Source organism: Acartia tonsa, chromosome 11, assembly GCF_053477335.1.
Source record: "Acartia tonsa isolate MP-2025a chromosome 11, ASM5347733v1, whole genome shotgun sequence".
In the NCBI taxonomy this organism is placed as follows: domain Eukaryota; kingdom Metazoa; phylum Arthropoda; class Copepoda; order Calanoida; family Acartiidae; genus Acartia; species Acartia tonsa.
In genome coordinates this window covers 31282024-31299611 of record NC_137270.1, presented here as the reverse complement: position 1 = coordinate 31299611, position 17588 = coordinate 31282024, and the positions used below count along the sequence as shown (strand labels likewise).

Below are 17588 nucleotides of genomic sequence, written 5' to 3'. Positions count from 1 at the left end.
TGCCTTCTTGAAATAAAAAAAAGATCACTGTCCTTTTATGTACAGACAAACAAACGTCTAGAATTTATTTTTGAAACTTACAATCTAAAATAAATTGAAAATTCGTAGAAAAAAAGTTGAGATAAACACAATTTCATTTGAACTGACAGACATGAATTTCTTAGGCTTTTATCTAAAAAAAACTGATAGGTAAATAATGACAAAGTTACTAAAACAGACACCCACAATCCACATATACTTCCTCCTACTTGGCAAAATATTAAATAAGATAATTGAGAAAGCCTAACCTAAAAGGTTGCCATTTCTTGGGACCTCTCTTCTTTTTCTTCTTCTTTCTCTCAGCCTGGTCCAGCACATTTTGCATTCCCCTTGATACGACCAGTAGGTCGCTGTCTACTCCTTCCAGAGGATCATCAGCTCCAGAGACTACAGCTTCCAGTACCTTGGCTCTTGCCTGCAAAATTTAGGGATCACTGAAAGAAAACGAAGTACGGGGCCTATTTCCTAACACTGAGGGGCAATAATTAACATTTACCTAGCCTACCTTATCAAAAGCTACTGTGAAAATACGACGAAACCTGCTATTTCGTTTTCTATCCATGATCCAAATTTAATAACCTCCAATGAGAAATAGAAAAGATTTGTGCCTTTGTTCCAAATTAAACATTGGTATAGTTAGGAAAAGTAAATCTATCCTGCATTGTTTAATGTTTGTTCAAATTTAATTCCCCAATAGAAACTCTGTATTCTCAATCCGAGCTTATTATTGGTTAGAAAGTTTCCATATTTAATAGGAAAGGGTAGTTATTAATTTATCTTATATTGTATAAAAAAGAAATTAAATCATTTGTGACAAAACCTACATACATACCTACAAGGCATATAAACAAAATCTTCGCCTAAAAAAACTCCTTATCAAGTTGGACTGATAAATGTGTTTGATTTATCATGTAAATTAACAAATCTAATTTTTTTAACACCAAACAAATTGAGAACCTAACTAAGAGTATTAAATGCAATTTATTATAAAAACTTAATTATCATGAGGATAATATAACTCTACAAATGATTAGTGTCACATGAAATCAAGTATACCTGTAGTGCCTGATAGGACACTTCTGGTGGTATTCTCCAATAGGTTTCGCCTGCGCAAGGCTTGCTCAAGCCAACACTATCCAAAACATTCTAAAATAATTTAAAATATAATAACCAAAACATCTAGGTAAAGATTTAAAAAGAAAGAGGAATTACAAATTTCTGAATGTAAAAGGTATTTTTTGCCAAAAAAAAATTGTTAGAACTGGAAATTTTTTTTTTTTAAATTAGGTTGAACTTAGGGTGGGAGGGGGAAAAGTCGACTCCTCCCATTTATAAAAAATCTTATGAACCTATAGGAAGCTTCACTTAAAGAACCATATCAGTTCAGCAGTTTGCGAGATCTTTTGTTACATTTATAAAATTGAGACACAGACAGACGTACATCAAATTACTTCGTATTACAAACCACTTTTACCTGAAAAGACTCCTTATTGATGGCCTCTCCTTGTACTTCCTGTACCGGGACCAGAGGAACCCCCTCGTCACCAGCACCCTGGCCATCCTCACCTTCTCTGTCCTCAGCCTCGTCCTGATAAACAGAACAGTCACAAAAGTTATAAAAAATGAATTTAATAATAAATTTTAATAATTTTAACAGTTTGATTATTGTACTTCCACGTTATCCTATTCTTTGTGGCTTTAATACTTTGGGAACTCTCCTAAATTTTTATTGGTTGGTGCCAAACTAGAAGTGTCCAAACTTTTCAACCAAAACTTTTTTCCATAGAAAGGTAGTTTTTTTTTTTTTTGATAGTATATCAATTTATCGTCCACTGATACTTAGATAATAAACATTCAATGATAATATTCTAAGCACTTTATCTAGTTAAATACACTTAATGGAATTCAACGCCCCCCCTAATTATCTCAGTTCCTCTTAGAGCTAGAGGGCTAAATTTTTTTGTGCAAGTCCCCTGTTTGATAATGAATTTCCGACCTTTTATAAGTCTAAGTCAATTTTCGCTTCCTTCACCCTTTTATTTAACAACCTTTGTTTTTAGGTCTTTTTTTATTTAAAAATTTCAAACGGCTGTAATTTTCTTATTTTTGAAGCTAGAAGAAAAATTTTTTCCCAGAAAATGTTTATTTTTATGTAAATTTTACATTAGAAATATCAAAATATAAATTTCAGCGGCCGCAGCTGTACTTGGCAGCTGCCAGCCGCCGTAGTCGGCGGTCGGCGGGAAAACGGCGGCGGATCTTCATGAAATTTTAATACGTTATGTAGACATGTAAGAAAAGCTTAAGTTTAAAATTTGAAGTCTCTAAGTCAAAAATTGCGGCCACAGGAGCCTTTTAAAGATTTCTGGAGACCTGGAGGATCAGGACCTGCAGGATCATACCTGGAACCTGAAAGTGACTTGAACACCTGTATTTCATATAAGGATGTACTACTAGAGGATTTTTTAGTATTTTGGTATGATAAAATGCTTTGTTTTAGTCAAAAAAATATTTTTGCTCTTTACCTGGATGACCCTGCCAGGTTTGCTGGCATCCTGTGCCCGCCAGGATGGAGATATTCAAAAAATTCTAACTCTCAGTTATGTGTCATACCCATACTTAAAAAGTCAAGCAGTTTGGGCTCTTTATCTTTCACACACAGAAAATGAGATAGAAAAAACCGGATGGGGGGGCGTTCAACGCCCCCCCCCCCCCCCCCCCCACCGACCGTTAAGGGTTAATAAGGAAAACTAACATAAAAAGAAAAATTCTCCATCAATGTAGATAATATGTTAATACATAAATGCAAAAATAACTGTTCTAAGCTAAAGATGCTATGCCATAAAAAATTTAAAATAAAGTTTTTACCTTCAAAGCCTCAGCTAGCCAATTTAACATATTAGAAGCTTCACCGCCTCCAGTTTCAATCCATGATTTGGCTGCTCCAACAAGATCTAGACAAAAACAAGGATGACAACATCAATAAAAGCGAAGCTCTAAAATAAGTTGGAAGGATAAACAAACAAAAACTATTGTCGTTCAGGGAGTAAGGGAGGGGACAATGGATCGAATATTCAATCTTTATGAGTCTCAGACTTTGGGGACTGGCTTAAAGGGAATGTGCAAGAATTTGGCAGTTTCTGACTGAGTTTGGGGACTTGCGCAAGAAATGCCGTTACTCGCTATGTTAGTTTTGAATATTTATAGTTTTGCAGACAGAGAGTAGTTCAAATATAAATACACGGCCCCCCTCCCATACTATATTTCACTCCCTTCATCCCCACCTCCTTTTTAAAAGTAGACGAGAAAGGGAAATGGAGAAGGGGGGTGGGGGAAATAAACAGAATAATAAAAAGGGGCAGGAAGGCGTGCGGGTCATATACTTGCCCATCCAACTACACGCCTGCCTGCCCCTTTTTTCCGTGTTCACATCACTTGCCCCCAAATCTCTTTTCTCTTTCCCTGTCATCTGAAGAGATCCAGGGAGATATTTTTAGCAATTAATTACAGAATGGTTATGTCAGTCTGTAATACTGGTAATCTTATTTTCAAATGATTGTTTTTTTTCTTGGAACTTTTTTCTTAGTTTATGGTTTTCTAGATTTAATCAACAATCACTTTACAATTTCCACCATATTTTCGGGATTATTCTGGTTTTCATGGCCTTTCTTCAAAAACTCTTAAATTGAATTAATTGCCCATTGTCCCCTCCCTTACTCCCTGATTGTCGTTAATTTAGCTTGCTAATATGGACCTCATTTATTGGTCATGTGGATGGGGGAAATGGAATTTAATCCAGTTGCTAGTATTAGTTTATTACAGTACCTGGTGCAACATCCAAGTAAGGGGGGGGGGGGGGAAGTTTGTACACTTATAGGAAATGAAAATTCAATATAAAATTTTGCCCTGGCATTTTGTGCTTGTTTTTATATTTATCAACCTAATTCTTTTTGTAAACTCTCATATATGATTGGATCTACCTGTAAAACTTTGAAAATTGAATTTTGAGACTTTCCTTTTAGGGGCTAGTGGTGCAAAAGACCCCCCCAAACACTAAAATTTTAAGTTATGAGCTTATTTTTTAAGATATCGAGCTGATTTTTTAAATGGAATCTTTTGTTACATAAATGAATTGATTAGCCACCTCATATTACATTTTTGCACTTTACTTCTTTGGCTTGTAAGTTCAAAACTTATAAATTTTGTATTTGGGGGGTTTGTTTTACCCTAAAAGCCACTAGAAGGATAGTGCGTAAATAAAATCTGTAGTTACTACTTATTTCAGTTATGTGAAAATAGTTTCTAATAAAAAAAATCAGCTCGACATCTTTAAAAGTAAGTTCAGTACTTAAAATTTTAGTGTTTAGAGGGGTCTTTTGCCCCACTAGCCCCTAGAAGGAAAGTCCCAAAATTAAATTTTCAAAGTTTTACAGGTAAATCCAATCATATATGAGAGATTACAAAAAGAATTAGGTGGTAACTATAAAAACAAGCACAAAATGCCAGGGCAAAATTTGATACTGAATTTTCAAGTGTACAAACTCCCCCCCCCCCTTATATATCGATAATCTTTTCATATGTTTACCTTTCTTGACAGCAGCAGGACTTTCAATATCAGACTCACTATCCGTCTCCTCCTCTCCACTGCTCGAGTCCTCCAGTGCAGAGTCGGATTCTGAATTCTCAGGTTGTCTGTTATCTGTAGGAGCTCTAATGAAAGGAAAAGTTGGTTATATTATTTTTTATGTTTCTTTATTTATGAAAGTTATGTAAGTGACTCTCTATTAATCAAACCAAATCATATATGATGTACGAGCCCAATGATAATAGACAAAGTTACCCCTTCTGTACATTGAAGCTATGGGTTGAAACATTCAGACACTCAACTTAGAGGACTCAATATCTATCAAATATAAAATGGCACAAAAATTTTCTTTGCAGATCTAGTAATCCATCCATCTATATCCAAATTGTTTCTTATAATTCATCTATCTATCTATTTTACCTTCTAGCCTTCTTTCTAACTCTGCCGAGCCTAGATCTGTCACTACAGAGACCTAATTCCATAATTTTATCGATCAATTTTTTCTTGGATCTTTTGGTCAGGTTCGTGTCCATTTTCCATTGCTCATAGATCCTGGTGGCTGGCTGCTCGGAGTCCTAAATATTATCAATTGCTGGTATTCTGTTGACTTGTGCTTCTATGTATAGTATATGGATATAAAGGAATAATTTAGTTAACCAGTGGCGTACTGTAGGGGGTGTAGAGGGTTGTCAATACCCCATTAAAATAAATGATAAATGATAATGATTGATAAATGTAACCTTACTAAAAGCAAATGGGAATTAAATAATCTAAAATGTTCTGGTTTCAACTTAGATCTATTTTCATATCAACCTATATCTATATTATTTTGAAAGCTAAGTAATATTGAATGTAACGTTTATAAGTTGATTGGTCTATCTTCGAGAAATGGGAAATCACCTAAGGAAATATTTTCGTATTTGTGTAATCTAGACTTAAGATGTGCATTTGATAACATTTTTTACAAATATATACATACAATTTTTTGGTTATCCCTAATAGGCATAGCTGATGAATGATGATCTTACTTGTCAGTAGATATCAGGTAAAAATCCATGGATACTCAATGGTTTGGAAACAACATAATTTCAAAGGAAGCAAAAGGCATATTCGGCACCGAGATGGAAAAAAAAAACGAGCCTAAACAGCAACCAAAAAACATTTATTTTATAAGCAAGAAAAACAGACAAACATGCATCCAAGTACTTTGTAGTAAAATTTAAAATCTACCCTACCTTAAATTCGTGATATAGCTGAGTGATCTTAGCAATCTCAGCCTCGCTCCACATTCTTCGGGCAGTCAATGGTTTGCGGGTGATCTCCTAAATAAGAGTAATTATAGGAATGAGTAGCGCAGCAATAATAGCTAGAGTTTTAATATAATATGCTACGTAGAAATCATTTGAAAATTTTATCATGAAAAAAGCAGCAATAACGTAATAACTATTTTGAGAAAGCGAACAATGAACTTTATTAAATTAATATAATTTCGACATATGTTTAAATCGCTTAATTAATACATATTATAACGAATGTTTTCAGATTTTGATTGTCAATTACTAAGTTCGCACTTTGAGTATTTGACATTAACTTTACTGTCAATTTTAGTTTTAACAAGAAAATTGAGTAACTTTTTTTATGAGGAGGGGGGGGGATATTATTTTATTTCATGGAGCGATTTCTCTTGCTTGGATTGTAGAGGTACAATCTCGTAAAATAGTTATTAACATTTCCATGACCTAAAGAATCATTACGGTCAAGCGGCATACGAGATCGTTCTCTACACATACTCTGTTACTTTTATATGTAGATGAAACAAATAAGAATAATTTACTTCTATAATATAGTTTTCAAAATATTATTACATAATCTTACCCTCATGCTATTAATAAGACCAAGGTCACGTAGCTTGTTACCAATTTGTCTCCGAGATTTATTTTCATGCGAGTACATTTCCTCGAGTCTGTCCAGGATGTCAGCCTCGGGGTTGTCCTTCTCCATCTCTTTTACTTGCCTGACATTGTACACACGTTAGATACAGGACAATGAAAAGTAGCGCATTAGTAACGGATAAAAAAATTGAAAGTATGTGCAAACTGCAAGGTCATAATTTTAATAATCAAATAATGTTTAAAATTGTGGATTATAAACAGTGTTTCGGAGCCGGAGCCGCCATATTTTGCTGGAGCCGTAATTTTCGCTAAAAAACGGCTCCGGCTCCGGACTAGATAAATAAAGAGATTTTTTAAATTATAATTTGGTAACTCTGTTTTGTCATGTGCAAATGCCCTTTTTAAGTTTTTCAAGTCCATTTTTATAAAAATAGAACTTTCAAAAACCTTCAAAAGTCAAAAATAAAAAATATATTTTCTTTATGGAGAAAAAATATATGACGAGTTTTTCTTGATTTTAGGTTGGAGCCGGAGCCGCACAAAAATCAAACGGCTCCGAAACACTGATTATAAATATTTTGAATATTGTTTCAAGTATGGCCTTAAAACTGATTTATATCCGTTGAATTAGACAGGTTACGTAAACTTGTCAATAATACAATACGATAAATAACTGCCTTTTTTTAATTTTGAACAATGAACAATAGGTACCTAACATATTGAAATGATTGATATTGGCATAAAAATGCAGGGTGGACGGAAATTAACTGCGCTTTCCGATTTTGCGAAACAACCAGTAGAAATATGAAGAAAAAAATAATCATATGTCCATATTATCTGTAAAAATATAGTAAATTAAACATCCCGTTATAAGATCTATATTACCTAGCAATCTATAATACAAAGTAGAATGATGTCTGTCTGTCTGTCCGTCCGTCCGTCTGAAGCTTAAGATCTCGGTAACCACAGAACTGATTGGATTCTACTCTTCAGGGTATATACCTATCGGTCCTGTGGTGGTTTTAAGCTATTTTCTTGGGGGGTGGGACACCCCCAACCCCCCAAAAAATGAAAATTCCCCCCCCCCCCCAAAAAAAATAATTTTCTTGAGAACACATTAGACTATGAGCAGCACCAGTAGTAATTTTCTTGAGAACACATTAGACTATTTTTTTTTTACGAATTTTGCTAATTTGTTGTTTAATCGAGAAATGTTTTCCTGCTGGGTAGGTGCGAAAATTTGTGATCAGTTCTGCTGGGTAAGTAATAGAAGATGTAATTATGCCTCTTGGGGCAAAGCCCCTAGAGGCTAGGGGCGAAGCCGCTAGTATTATATAAAATGAAACCAATAAAAAGCTTACATGAAAATCTCTGTCAATTTTTGTTCGTCCGCCTCTGACCAATAAGATTTCTTGGATTTTTCAGATTCCATATCGATAGTCTCATAACCATCTATTATTATTCTCGCCTCCTAGAAACAGAGAGAAAACTAATTAGATTAGGGGAAAATACATAAACAAGGACAAATATGTCCATAAGTAGCAAATACTTAGTCCCTCAAGTAACCATCGGGTACAGAAACCCTCTAAATTGAAAATAAGGGAGGCCCTAACTCTGCTGGGAAAATCATATTCATAATTTAAACTCTAAAGGATGTGGTACATCTATTTTTTTAATGTATATTCTTACCAAAATTTTCAGCGTGCATGAATACGAGGCCAGATGACCTACAGACAACCAACCCTTTAATTGCACGCCCTTTATCTGGAAGACCTTACTGTGCATGGTAATTAGTAACGCCTGTTTTAAACCAAGGCATTCCCCATACTCCAACTATTAAAGTGGTGCTGCTGACATTGCAGCAGTAGGAACTTTTATAACATCTTTAATTATGACGCGAGATTCGAACCTAACACCTAAGCACCAACAAGCGAATGCGATTCGTGTTATGCCACAGTCGCGGGTATACATCCTTACCTTTGCAGATTTCCAAAATAAGAGTTCCATAAATATCTTCTTATTTTTGGCGGCTGCATGCATAAACTTCCGCAGGATAAACTGCGCAAATTTTGCCAGCTCCCGCAGGTTTTGATCATCCGGCCGCAGCCGCAGGTCAGCCCAGATCCGCTGGAATACGCGGAATATTGTGGCTTGAAACAGCATCCCTGGCAGCTGGCGGTCCTTCGCAATCCTAAAGTATTGACAAAATGATTAGGTTGAAAAAATAAACTTCAGTCTTAAAAATGTCATTAACGTACGAATCTTCTATAAAAATGAAGACTTAATAAAGTTTTACAGGATGGATAAACATGCTAGCCCTGTCAACTAAAGGGGACTATGCACGAACGAGAGAAAGTAATTCTAAGCTTCTCCATGGCTACTTTGGTCCAATCACTAAGAAACAATGACTACACAAACAAAGTACTCATAATGTTAATAACTTATGTAGGATTGGGCCGGATATCCTGTCATTTTCAATATCCGGCCGGAAACTGGATATTAAAACTATCCGGTTACATGATATTCGGCTGATTTTTGACGCGCGATGTCCGGTTATCCGGTAAATTGCCGGATATCGAACGTTGGCCAGATATCCGGCCCAACCCTAAACTTATGTGTAAATTACTTTACAATCAAGGTTTTCTTTGAGTGTCATATTACCTCTATGACTTATTGAGTAGCTTAGCTATTTTAGAATAAGAAATATTACCTATGAAACATTTTAATGATGTAGTGGTTGGTAGATTTCGAGTTCTTCTCATAGTTATTGAATAATATACCATACGGTCTTAACACATTCTTCACGGCAAACCTAGAAGTAAACAACATAATGAATTTAATTTAGACTTTAAACCTATCTGAAATTCTTTAAGTAGATTTAGACCTAATATATTATCATTAACCACAAAAATTAATCAATCTATCAATAACTATTTTTATTTCATACTAACAATAAGTCTATGTACCCTAAATAAATTCATAGGTTATTACTTTTTTAACCTAACTATCAATCTATCAATTTTGAAATTAACCTACAATCTTTCTAACTAACAATCAATTTTTTCTAAATAAACATAAATCCATCAACTAATGAGATATCAATGTATGAATTAAAACAACCTGCTAATCAGTCAGATATTCTATCAATAAAAAAATCATAACACAATCAATCAATTCAATGAATCTATCAATATACTTATGTTACCAAGAGTTCCTGAACTAACCTGGCAATGAAAGCATCAAAATCAAACTCCTGTTCAACACTTATAAGTTCAGGCTCATGACTAATCTCCTCTTCATCCTCTCCCTCGTAATCTTCCCCAATTTCTCCCGCATTTTCTTCATCTAAAATAATAGCGGATTTTTCAGTTATATTTCTAGAAATGGGTTTCTCAGTAGGTACGTTAGTATCATAATCTAGCCCGTTAAAATACAGTCTATGAGATGCTTCTATTGGTACAGTTTCTCTAATTGTTCAGCTTTATAATACAAACATACATCAACAGCATTGCAGTAGAAATAAAAGACCGCTATGAATGTTGTAGAGATCTTATGCTTTTAAGTACACTTGTATATAATACAACTCACAAGATGGAGGAACATTAAATATAGCTTCCCAAGAACAATCCTTATTTGAATTAAATGAAGATATACATTCCTTTACCTCAAAAAATCTTTAGATTTCTATTCCCATAAAATGAAAAGGCTAAGTAAATTATTTGTGAAAAATAATATTCCGCAATTTTTTAAAATCCACAATATCGCCGTAATCATTTTAATTAAATTACCTTCATTTCCCGCCGCCGCTGTTGTTTCGTCCACACCCAAGTCGGCAAATAGAATTTCTCTGAGTGCCATAAAGTCCTCCTCGGCTACAGAATCCTGGGGCCCAAACGCATCACCCTCTGGCCATACTTCCCTATAAGAAAATTAGATGCTTTAACTTAGACATATAATTATATCAACATAACTCCATCCCCCTATTTTTTTTCTCACGAAAATATACTACCTACACCCTACACTGTAGGGCCTACAGGCTTTTCTATTTTTTACTTCTAAAAACCTACGCTAAAAAAAGTTTGTTTGTGTTACATACCCGATTTGAGATCCAATTTAAGTATAGCGTGGATTTTTTTGACAGGATTTAACATAAAATACCGAAAGTGTTTTAGTACCAACGGAAACCGTGCTATTTCAATACCTGGAAGCCCGCAGGAGTGCAACGGCCGTGCCAGCGTCCTGTTTTATCATGGCCGTCTGGATTCTTTTCATGGCAGAAACCTTCTGGTCCTCTATTGGCACATCAGAAGTTGCATCAAACGGGACTACATCCAATGGAATTGTACCTGAAAAGTGAAACTTTGAAACCAAATTAAAGAAGCAATATTATAAGGCTAACCTAAAGGAATTCATAAACAGTAATTGAAAGGAATAGTCAGTAAATCATAAAATATTTAATTTTCATTACAGCAAAGTTTTGAAAATAAAAACTATCATTTAATAAGACATACACTCCCTCTTTTTGGCACCTTTAAATTGGCAAACGGACCTTTCAGTCATTGATAAAGATACCTATATTTTTTTTTATTACAGAGAAACTGCTTCACACTTTACCTCGTCCTTGTAGGAGAGCAGAAATATTTGGGGAAACTGCATCCCATTGTTCCTCCTTGGTCTGGTTAGAACCAGAGGGTAAGGCTGCCCCAGATTTGGTCTTTTTTGCTCCACCTAGAAGGAAAAGAAATTATACAACAATCTCCATCTTCTCTTAAATCAAAATAAATTGAAAATAAAGATAGGAGGGTAGTTTTTTCTAGTTGTTTTTTTTACTTTAGCTTAGGTTACATTGGTTACAGGGTAGCCACGCAGGGTTAGGGCACCGTAGATATAAGCCTAAAAGGTTTTTTTTCTCCTGGTACGGTGTCAGATGATTTCAAATAAAATTACAGATTGCAAAAATTATTGTCCTATTAATTGTATCTATTACTTGCGAAGCCCGAACCCTAGCCCAAATTATGGAAAAAAATTTAATATTAATATTTTCTACCTACCTGACTTTGCTTTCTTCTTTGTTTTCTTGCTGACTAGTAGATGACGGTTTTTGGACATGTGTTCCATCAGTTTTAAAAACACATGAGTTGTATGGATAAGATCAGTTAAATATCCTAAAGAATAAAATATGTTGAGGAAATTATTTGTAAAAATTATTTTTAGGGCAAAAAAAGTTGATTCCTACGTAAGTGATGATAGATTTGCCTAAAATAGCCACAAAAAAATACAGCAAAACGGCTGAGATTTTAAAATTGAAAAAAAAATTCAAAGAGGATAACGCCGAATGCTAAAACACCAAATTGTAAATATGTATTGTTTATAAAGCTAAATATTAATTACAGCTACCAACATATGATATGATATAACTGCCAGGAAGTAAATGATAAGTTAGCTGATTAAAGCCTATGTGACGCGTTCTAATGGACGGGGTGTATCATAGCGAACTAATCCATCTTCCTGCTTTCACAACAAGCTTTTTATTATTTGAGTTCAGTGAGTTTTGCCATATTAGTTAAAGCTACCACTATACATTTATAATATTTCGATGCCTAAAACATCAAAATAAAATATTTAATTTGTATTTTACCGTTACATTAAAAGTGTGACGAGTAAAAACTTACCAGTAGACATTCTATCTGGATTGAAGCTGGACAACTGCTGGATGCACAGCTCCCTGTACTCTGGCTCATAGAACACCCCAGATCGGATTATCCGCCCTGCTTCGCGAACTTTTTCATCCTTGTTTAAAAGTAAAACTTAAGGGTTATTTAATAAGATAGATTTCAAATATCAAGAAAAGAGAAGACATTCAAAATAGTTTTCTTAACAGGGAAGCAGAGAGCTTTGTTTCTAATTCGTTGGCTTAAATCTTGATTGGTTGGTATCAGTGTCCAAGCCAATTTTAATCTACAGATAGGATAATTTTGTATATTATAATAAGGGGTATTTATCATTTTATTGTCAATAATCTTATCCCGTATGATACTTGAGTAAGATTATTGGTGGGCATATCCTAACGATGCAGCATTGTTACTTAAAATAATTTTGAAGATTTAGTAATAACTTTTTTTACAGTGTTATGAAAGAATGGACGTACCTTGGTTAAAGAATAGATACACATCTTATACATACCTTAGAAGCCTCCATATGAACGAGATTTAGTAGAAGTTCTTCGTAGGACCGAATAGCCAAGTGCATTCTTAAAATATTTTTTCTTTGAAATTCTTAACTGGTCTTAATCAGATAATTTTTATTTTAATTATTATTTTATTCGAATACATGCTTTTTTATATGCGCGGAAAGCTGTCTATATTACGATGCAATAAATAACTTTTCACAGCTTTAGTTAATAACGCGGCGTAGGTTCGAACCTAGCACCTAACCGACAACGAGCGGATACGCTACATGTTATGACACTGTCGTGGGCTAAGATTTTTTACTACTAAAACATACCTTTTAGCCCACATAAGATATTTAGGTCTATTTCTCTTCTCCATGTCAAAATTATCCCTATAATTTTCTATCTGTTGCTGTAGAAAATGGAAGGTTTGCTTGGATAGTGTCTCAGTAACTAACTCAACCTACAAACATTCGAAAATTTTTTTATTTGAAGATAAGTATTAGGTATATAATTTAATCGAAAACTATTTTAGATGTTAACAGATAGCTATAAGTTGCAGTTTTTAACATTCAACAATGTGAATTCGATTCTTTTTTCATTTAAGCAGTGCAGTGTTTATAGTAAGCTTAATATAAATAGTGAATGAAAATATTTAGGGGGAGGATAATAAAAAAAATAAAGATTACTGAAAACATCAGGATGTTTTAGCTACTTCATTGATTTTACATTTTCCCCCCTCTTTGAAAAAAAAAGAGGGGTGGGTAATATTTTTTGCAGCCGAGGAAAAAATAAATCTTTAGCAGAATATACCCTGACTGTCATTAAACCAAGTTTACCTTAAACTGATGAGCTCTGTTAAATTCCATGAAGAACTTCATGGCCCACAGATAATAGCTTTCATCGTTCAGCTGGGCTCGATGTCTTGCAAGAGCATCCTATATTAATATTTAAGAATCATAATCATATTACACAGATTAAATGTTTGTTCTAACCTATAAAATTTATGTAGGTTTGTTTATGAGTTCATAAAGATCTTGAATACAGCAGAAGAGATAATCTAATATTTGTATGGAAGCCAAATATTCATAATAGTATTTTTTAATGTGTTATATTATGAAAACTTGCACCTGAACGTTCGATGTATAACGCAACGTAGTTAATTTATATAGCAGCAAAAAGAACCTATTTAACATCTTTAGTTTGAACTCGGTGTGGGCGAGATTATAATCTCACAGACAACTAGCAGACACGCTTCAATTTCAGCGCAGCTACCCTATAAGTGGGGGGGTTCGTAATGACATCTATTCGTAAACCATGAGCAAAATGGTCTAAATATTTAGCTAGACCCTTCAAACTTGGTATATAAGCCTAGTCCTATAGGTATTACATCTAAATGGCAAAAAAATCCAAAAATTTTATTTTAAGGTTAGGTTAGGTAAGAAAAACCCTGCGGAAATGGGGTTTTTAGACTTTTTTTGGTCGATTTTGATGTGGAAACTTACCTTAAATTGTTTTTTCTTAGGGTTTTAACTTAAATACACTGTGTCTATTCATATGGATATATTTAAGATGATTCAGCAAGTCTTGGACCGACCCCAGGGGGCTAGGTGGGTGGCCCGCATGGGTTAAGTGAATTTTCCTAATATATATGTTGTGATACATCCAATTATAGGTTTTTTAGGTCGAGGAACTCAAATTCAGAGCTAAAATAAGCATTAGACTAATCTAAAGCTAGCCCCAGCGGGCTACGTTGGTGGCCCGCAGGGGTTAAGTGTAATTTCTCCAATATATATCTTGTTATATATCAAAATTTAGGTTTTTTAGGTCAAGAAACTCAAATTCTCAGCGAAAATTAGCATTAAACTAACCTGAAGCTAACCCCCCCGGGCTAGGTTGGTTTTCTGCAGGGCTTAAGAGCATTTACCTAACCTAACCTGGAAATTTACTTATATTTTCACAGGTTTTTCTTGAATAAACTGTGTCTATTAATGAGAACTTTATTTAAGATGATACAGCAAGTCGGGGACTGACCCCAGCGGGCTAGGTGGGTGGCCCGCAGGGGTTAAGTGCATTTTTCCCAATATACATGTTGTGATACATCAAATTATAAGTTTTTTAGGTCAGTAACTCAAATTCAGAGCTGGAATTAGCATAAGATTAATCTGAAGCTAGCCCCAGCGTGCTAGGTCGGTGGCCCGCAGGGGTTGAATGCATTTTTTTTTTAAAGTAAGTGTTGTCATACATCAAATTATAGGGTTTTAAGGTCTTTACAGCTAATAAAAGCATCAGACTAATCTGAAGCTAGCCCCAGCGGGCTAGATGGGTTGCCTGCAAGTCTTTAGTACATTTTACCTAACCTAACCTAGAACCTTACTTGTTTTTTAGGTTTTTTTTCTGGAATAAACTGTGTCTATTTATGAGAACATTATTTAAGATGATCAAGCAAGTCGGGGACCGACCCCAGCAGTCTAAGTGGGTGGCCCGCAGGGGTTAAGTGCATTTTTAAAAAGTATATGTTGTCATACATAAAATTATAGGTTTTTTCCGGAAATTCAAATTTAGAGCTAATAATAGAATCAGACTAATCTGAAGCTAGCCCCTGCGGGCTATGGGGATTGCCTGCAAGGCTTAAATGCATTTTACCTAACCTAACCTAGAATCTTACTTTTTTAAAGGTTTTTTTAATTGAATAAACTGTGTCTATTCATGAGAACATTATTTAGGATGATCCAGCAAGTCGGGGACTGACCCAGGCAGGCTAGGTTTTACTTAGAAACACAGTGTTCATTCCTAAAGCCATCATTTAAAAGATTCTTCATACAGGAGGCTGACCCAAGGAGGCTAGAAGAAAGGCCCGCAGGGGGTTAATTAAAATTTTTCAAAAGTATTTACTGCATCATACTACATTTTTAGTTAGGTCAAGAAGATAAAATAAGTTTTTTTCAGATTCCGATGATTTGAGATAAAAAAAAATTGAGTTTCTTAAACTAAAAAACCTAGGTATAATTTGATGTAAGACAACACATACTTTAGAAAAAATACACTACACCCCTGTGGGCCACCCACCTAGCCCACTGGGGTCGGTCCCCAACTTGCTGGATTATCTAAAATAATGTCCTCATTAATAGACAGAGTTTATTCAAGGAAAAAATCAAAAGAATTAGTAAGTTTCTAGGTTAGGTTAGGTAAAATGCACATAAGCCCTCCGGAAAATCTACATAGCCTGCGGGGGGTAGCTTCAGGTAAGTCTTATGCCAATTTTAGCTCTGAATTTAAGTTTCTTGACCTTAAATACCTATATTTTGATATATAACAAGGTATATATTGGAAAATAATGCATTTAACCCCTGCGGGCCACCGACCTAGCCCGCTGGGGCTAGCATCAGATTAATCTTATGCTAATTCTAGCTCTGAATTTAAGTTACTGACCTAAAAAACTTATAATTTGATGTATCACAACATATATATTGGAAAAAATGCACTTAACCCCTGCGGGCCACCCACCTAGCCCGCTGGGGTCAGTCCCCGACTTGCTGGATCATCTTATATAAAGTCCTCATTAATAGACACAGTTTATTCAAGAAAAACCTGTAAAAATATAAGTAAGTTTCTTGGTTAGGTTAGGTAAATGCTCTTAAGTTTAGTTTAGTTTAGTTTAGAGTGTGGAGCGAGCAACATCTCTCTTTCTCCTGCCCATGTGTATGTACTAGTCTGTACAGCACACCCCCCGCTCTTTACTAATTCCCCCCTTTACCCCACGCCCGTGGTCCCTCCGCGTGTTGGTACTGGGAAGATATGGTAGCCATGGGCAAACTCGTATATAGTTTTGGCACCATATTTTACACCGCCATTTAGGTCAAATCGCCGGTGTAAAAAACCATTTTTATGCTATCCAAGTGAAAAATCGCCTAGTCAGTGAAAATAAACTTTTTACATAAAATCCGCAATTCTGTCTAATTTCCTAAATCTTGGCCACACCGCACAAGGGCCAAAACTGTGTCGCCCTCTCATTGGCTAGATAAAAGGTCGCGACAACAACAAACTACACCATTGGCTGTAATCATTATTCCCTCGCTTCTCATTGGCTAGCTGCCGTAGACACTCACCTCCATCTTGCGTGTCAAGAGCTCTGGGCAAATACCAATGCAAACTTTGATGTGTATAATATTGAGGGCTGTAATTGGCACGTCAGCCTAAGAAAATCGCAAAGGGGGGGAGGGATGGGATTGCTCATTCAAAAACATTATAAAGTAGTAAGACTGTTTGACAATATCTCATTCAAAGAAGGTATATGCGAATCTATCTGTCTCAAATGTTCATACAATGGTTTCAAATTCGTTGTATTGAATACTTACAGACCGCCTAATTAAAGTAATGCTGAACTCGATGAGTTCTTTGAAATTTATCTAGAATTACTTGATAGGATCATGTCTCTCAACTTACCGTTCTTCATTGTTGGCGACATCAACCTTGACTTATTCAAGATTGGTGGAAACAACAGTCCAAGTATGCGTCTACTAGAATCACTAAATTTCAACGGCATTTTGAATAATATCACCAAGGCCACAAGAATCACAAAAAATACTTCTACTTTGATTGATATTTTTGGCGTTGGTAATTTAATTCCAAACCTTATGCTTTCTTGTGTCCTAACCTCCCAAATAAGTGACCACTTGGTGCTGATAAACGCCTATAGAATTAATGCTAACAAAAAACCAAAGCAACCTGATTCTTACGAAAAAAGATTGCTGGGCGATGAGAACATTACCTCATTAAATGACGCGCTTTTTAGCACTGATTGGTCCAATGTACTTAATCAAAATGACGTCTATGTTGCCTATGATAATTTTATTGTAAGGTTTCTTGAGCTGTACAACAATTCATGTCCCATTGTCAAAGT

At 35.0% G+C, this 17588-nt stretch overlaps 1 protein-coding gene across 2 annotated transcripts in view; it reads right to left on the bottom strand.

Moving 5' to 3' along the window:
- The window catches only part of timeout (circadian regulator timeout), a 52254-nt gene that overhangs the window by 13039 nt on the left and 21627 nt on the right, over positions 1 to 17588 (bottom strand). For both annotated transcript variants that reach the window (XM_080176188.1, XM_080176189.1), the window contains exons 14-33: positions 13525 to 13623; positions 13021 to 13148; positions 12700 to 12766; positions 12189 to 12306; positions 11568 to 11681; positions 11131 to 11244; positions 10718 to 10862; positions 10305 to 10435; positions 9741 to 9861; positions 9227 to 9328; positions 8494 to 8707; positions 7878 to 7987; positions 6500 to 6638; positions 5860 to 5946; positions 5045 to 5199; positions 4625 to 4749; positions 2908 to 2993; positions 1514 to 1627; positions 1096 to 1185; positions 288 to 454 (exon numbers count right to left, since the gene is read on the bottom strand). In XM_080176188.1, coding sequence (XP_080032314.1) covers positions 288 to 454; positions 1096 to 1185; positions 1514 to 1627; positions 2908 to 2993; positions 4625 to 4749; positions 5045 to 5199; positions 5860 to 5946; positions 6500 to 6638; positions 7878 to 7987; positions 8494 to 8707; positions 9227 to 9328; positions 9741 to 9861; positions 10305 to 10435; positions 10718 to 10862; positions 11131 to 11244; positions 11568 to 11681; positions 12189 to 12306; positions 12700 to 12766; positions 13021 to 13148; positions 13525 to 13623 — 2426 coding nt within the window. The remainder of the gene's footprint in view (positions 1 to 287; positions 455 to 1095; positions 1186 to 1513; positions 1628 to 2907; positions 2994 to 4624; positions 4750 to 5044; positions 5200 to 5859; positions 5947 to 6499; positions 6639 to 7877; positions 7988 to 8493; positions 8708 to 9226; positions 9329 to 9740; positions 9862 to 10304; positions 10436 to 10717; positions 10863 to 11130; positions 11245 to 11567; positions 11682 to 12188; positions 12307 to 12699; positions 12767 to 13020; positions 13149 to 13524; positions 13624 to 17588) is intronic.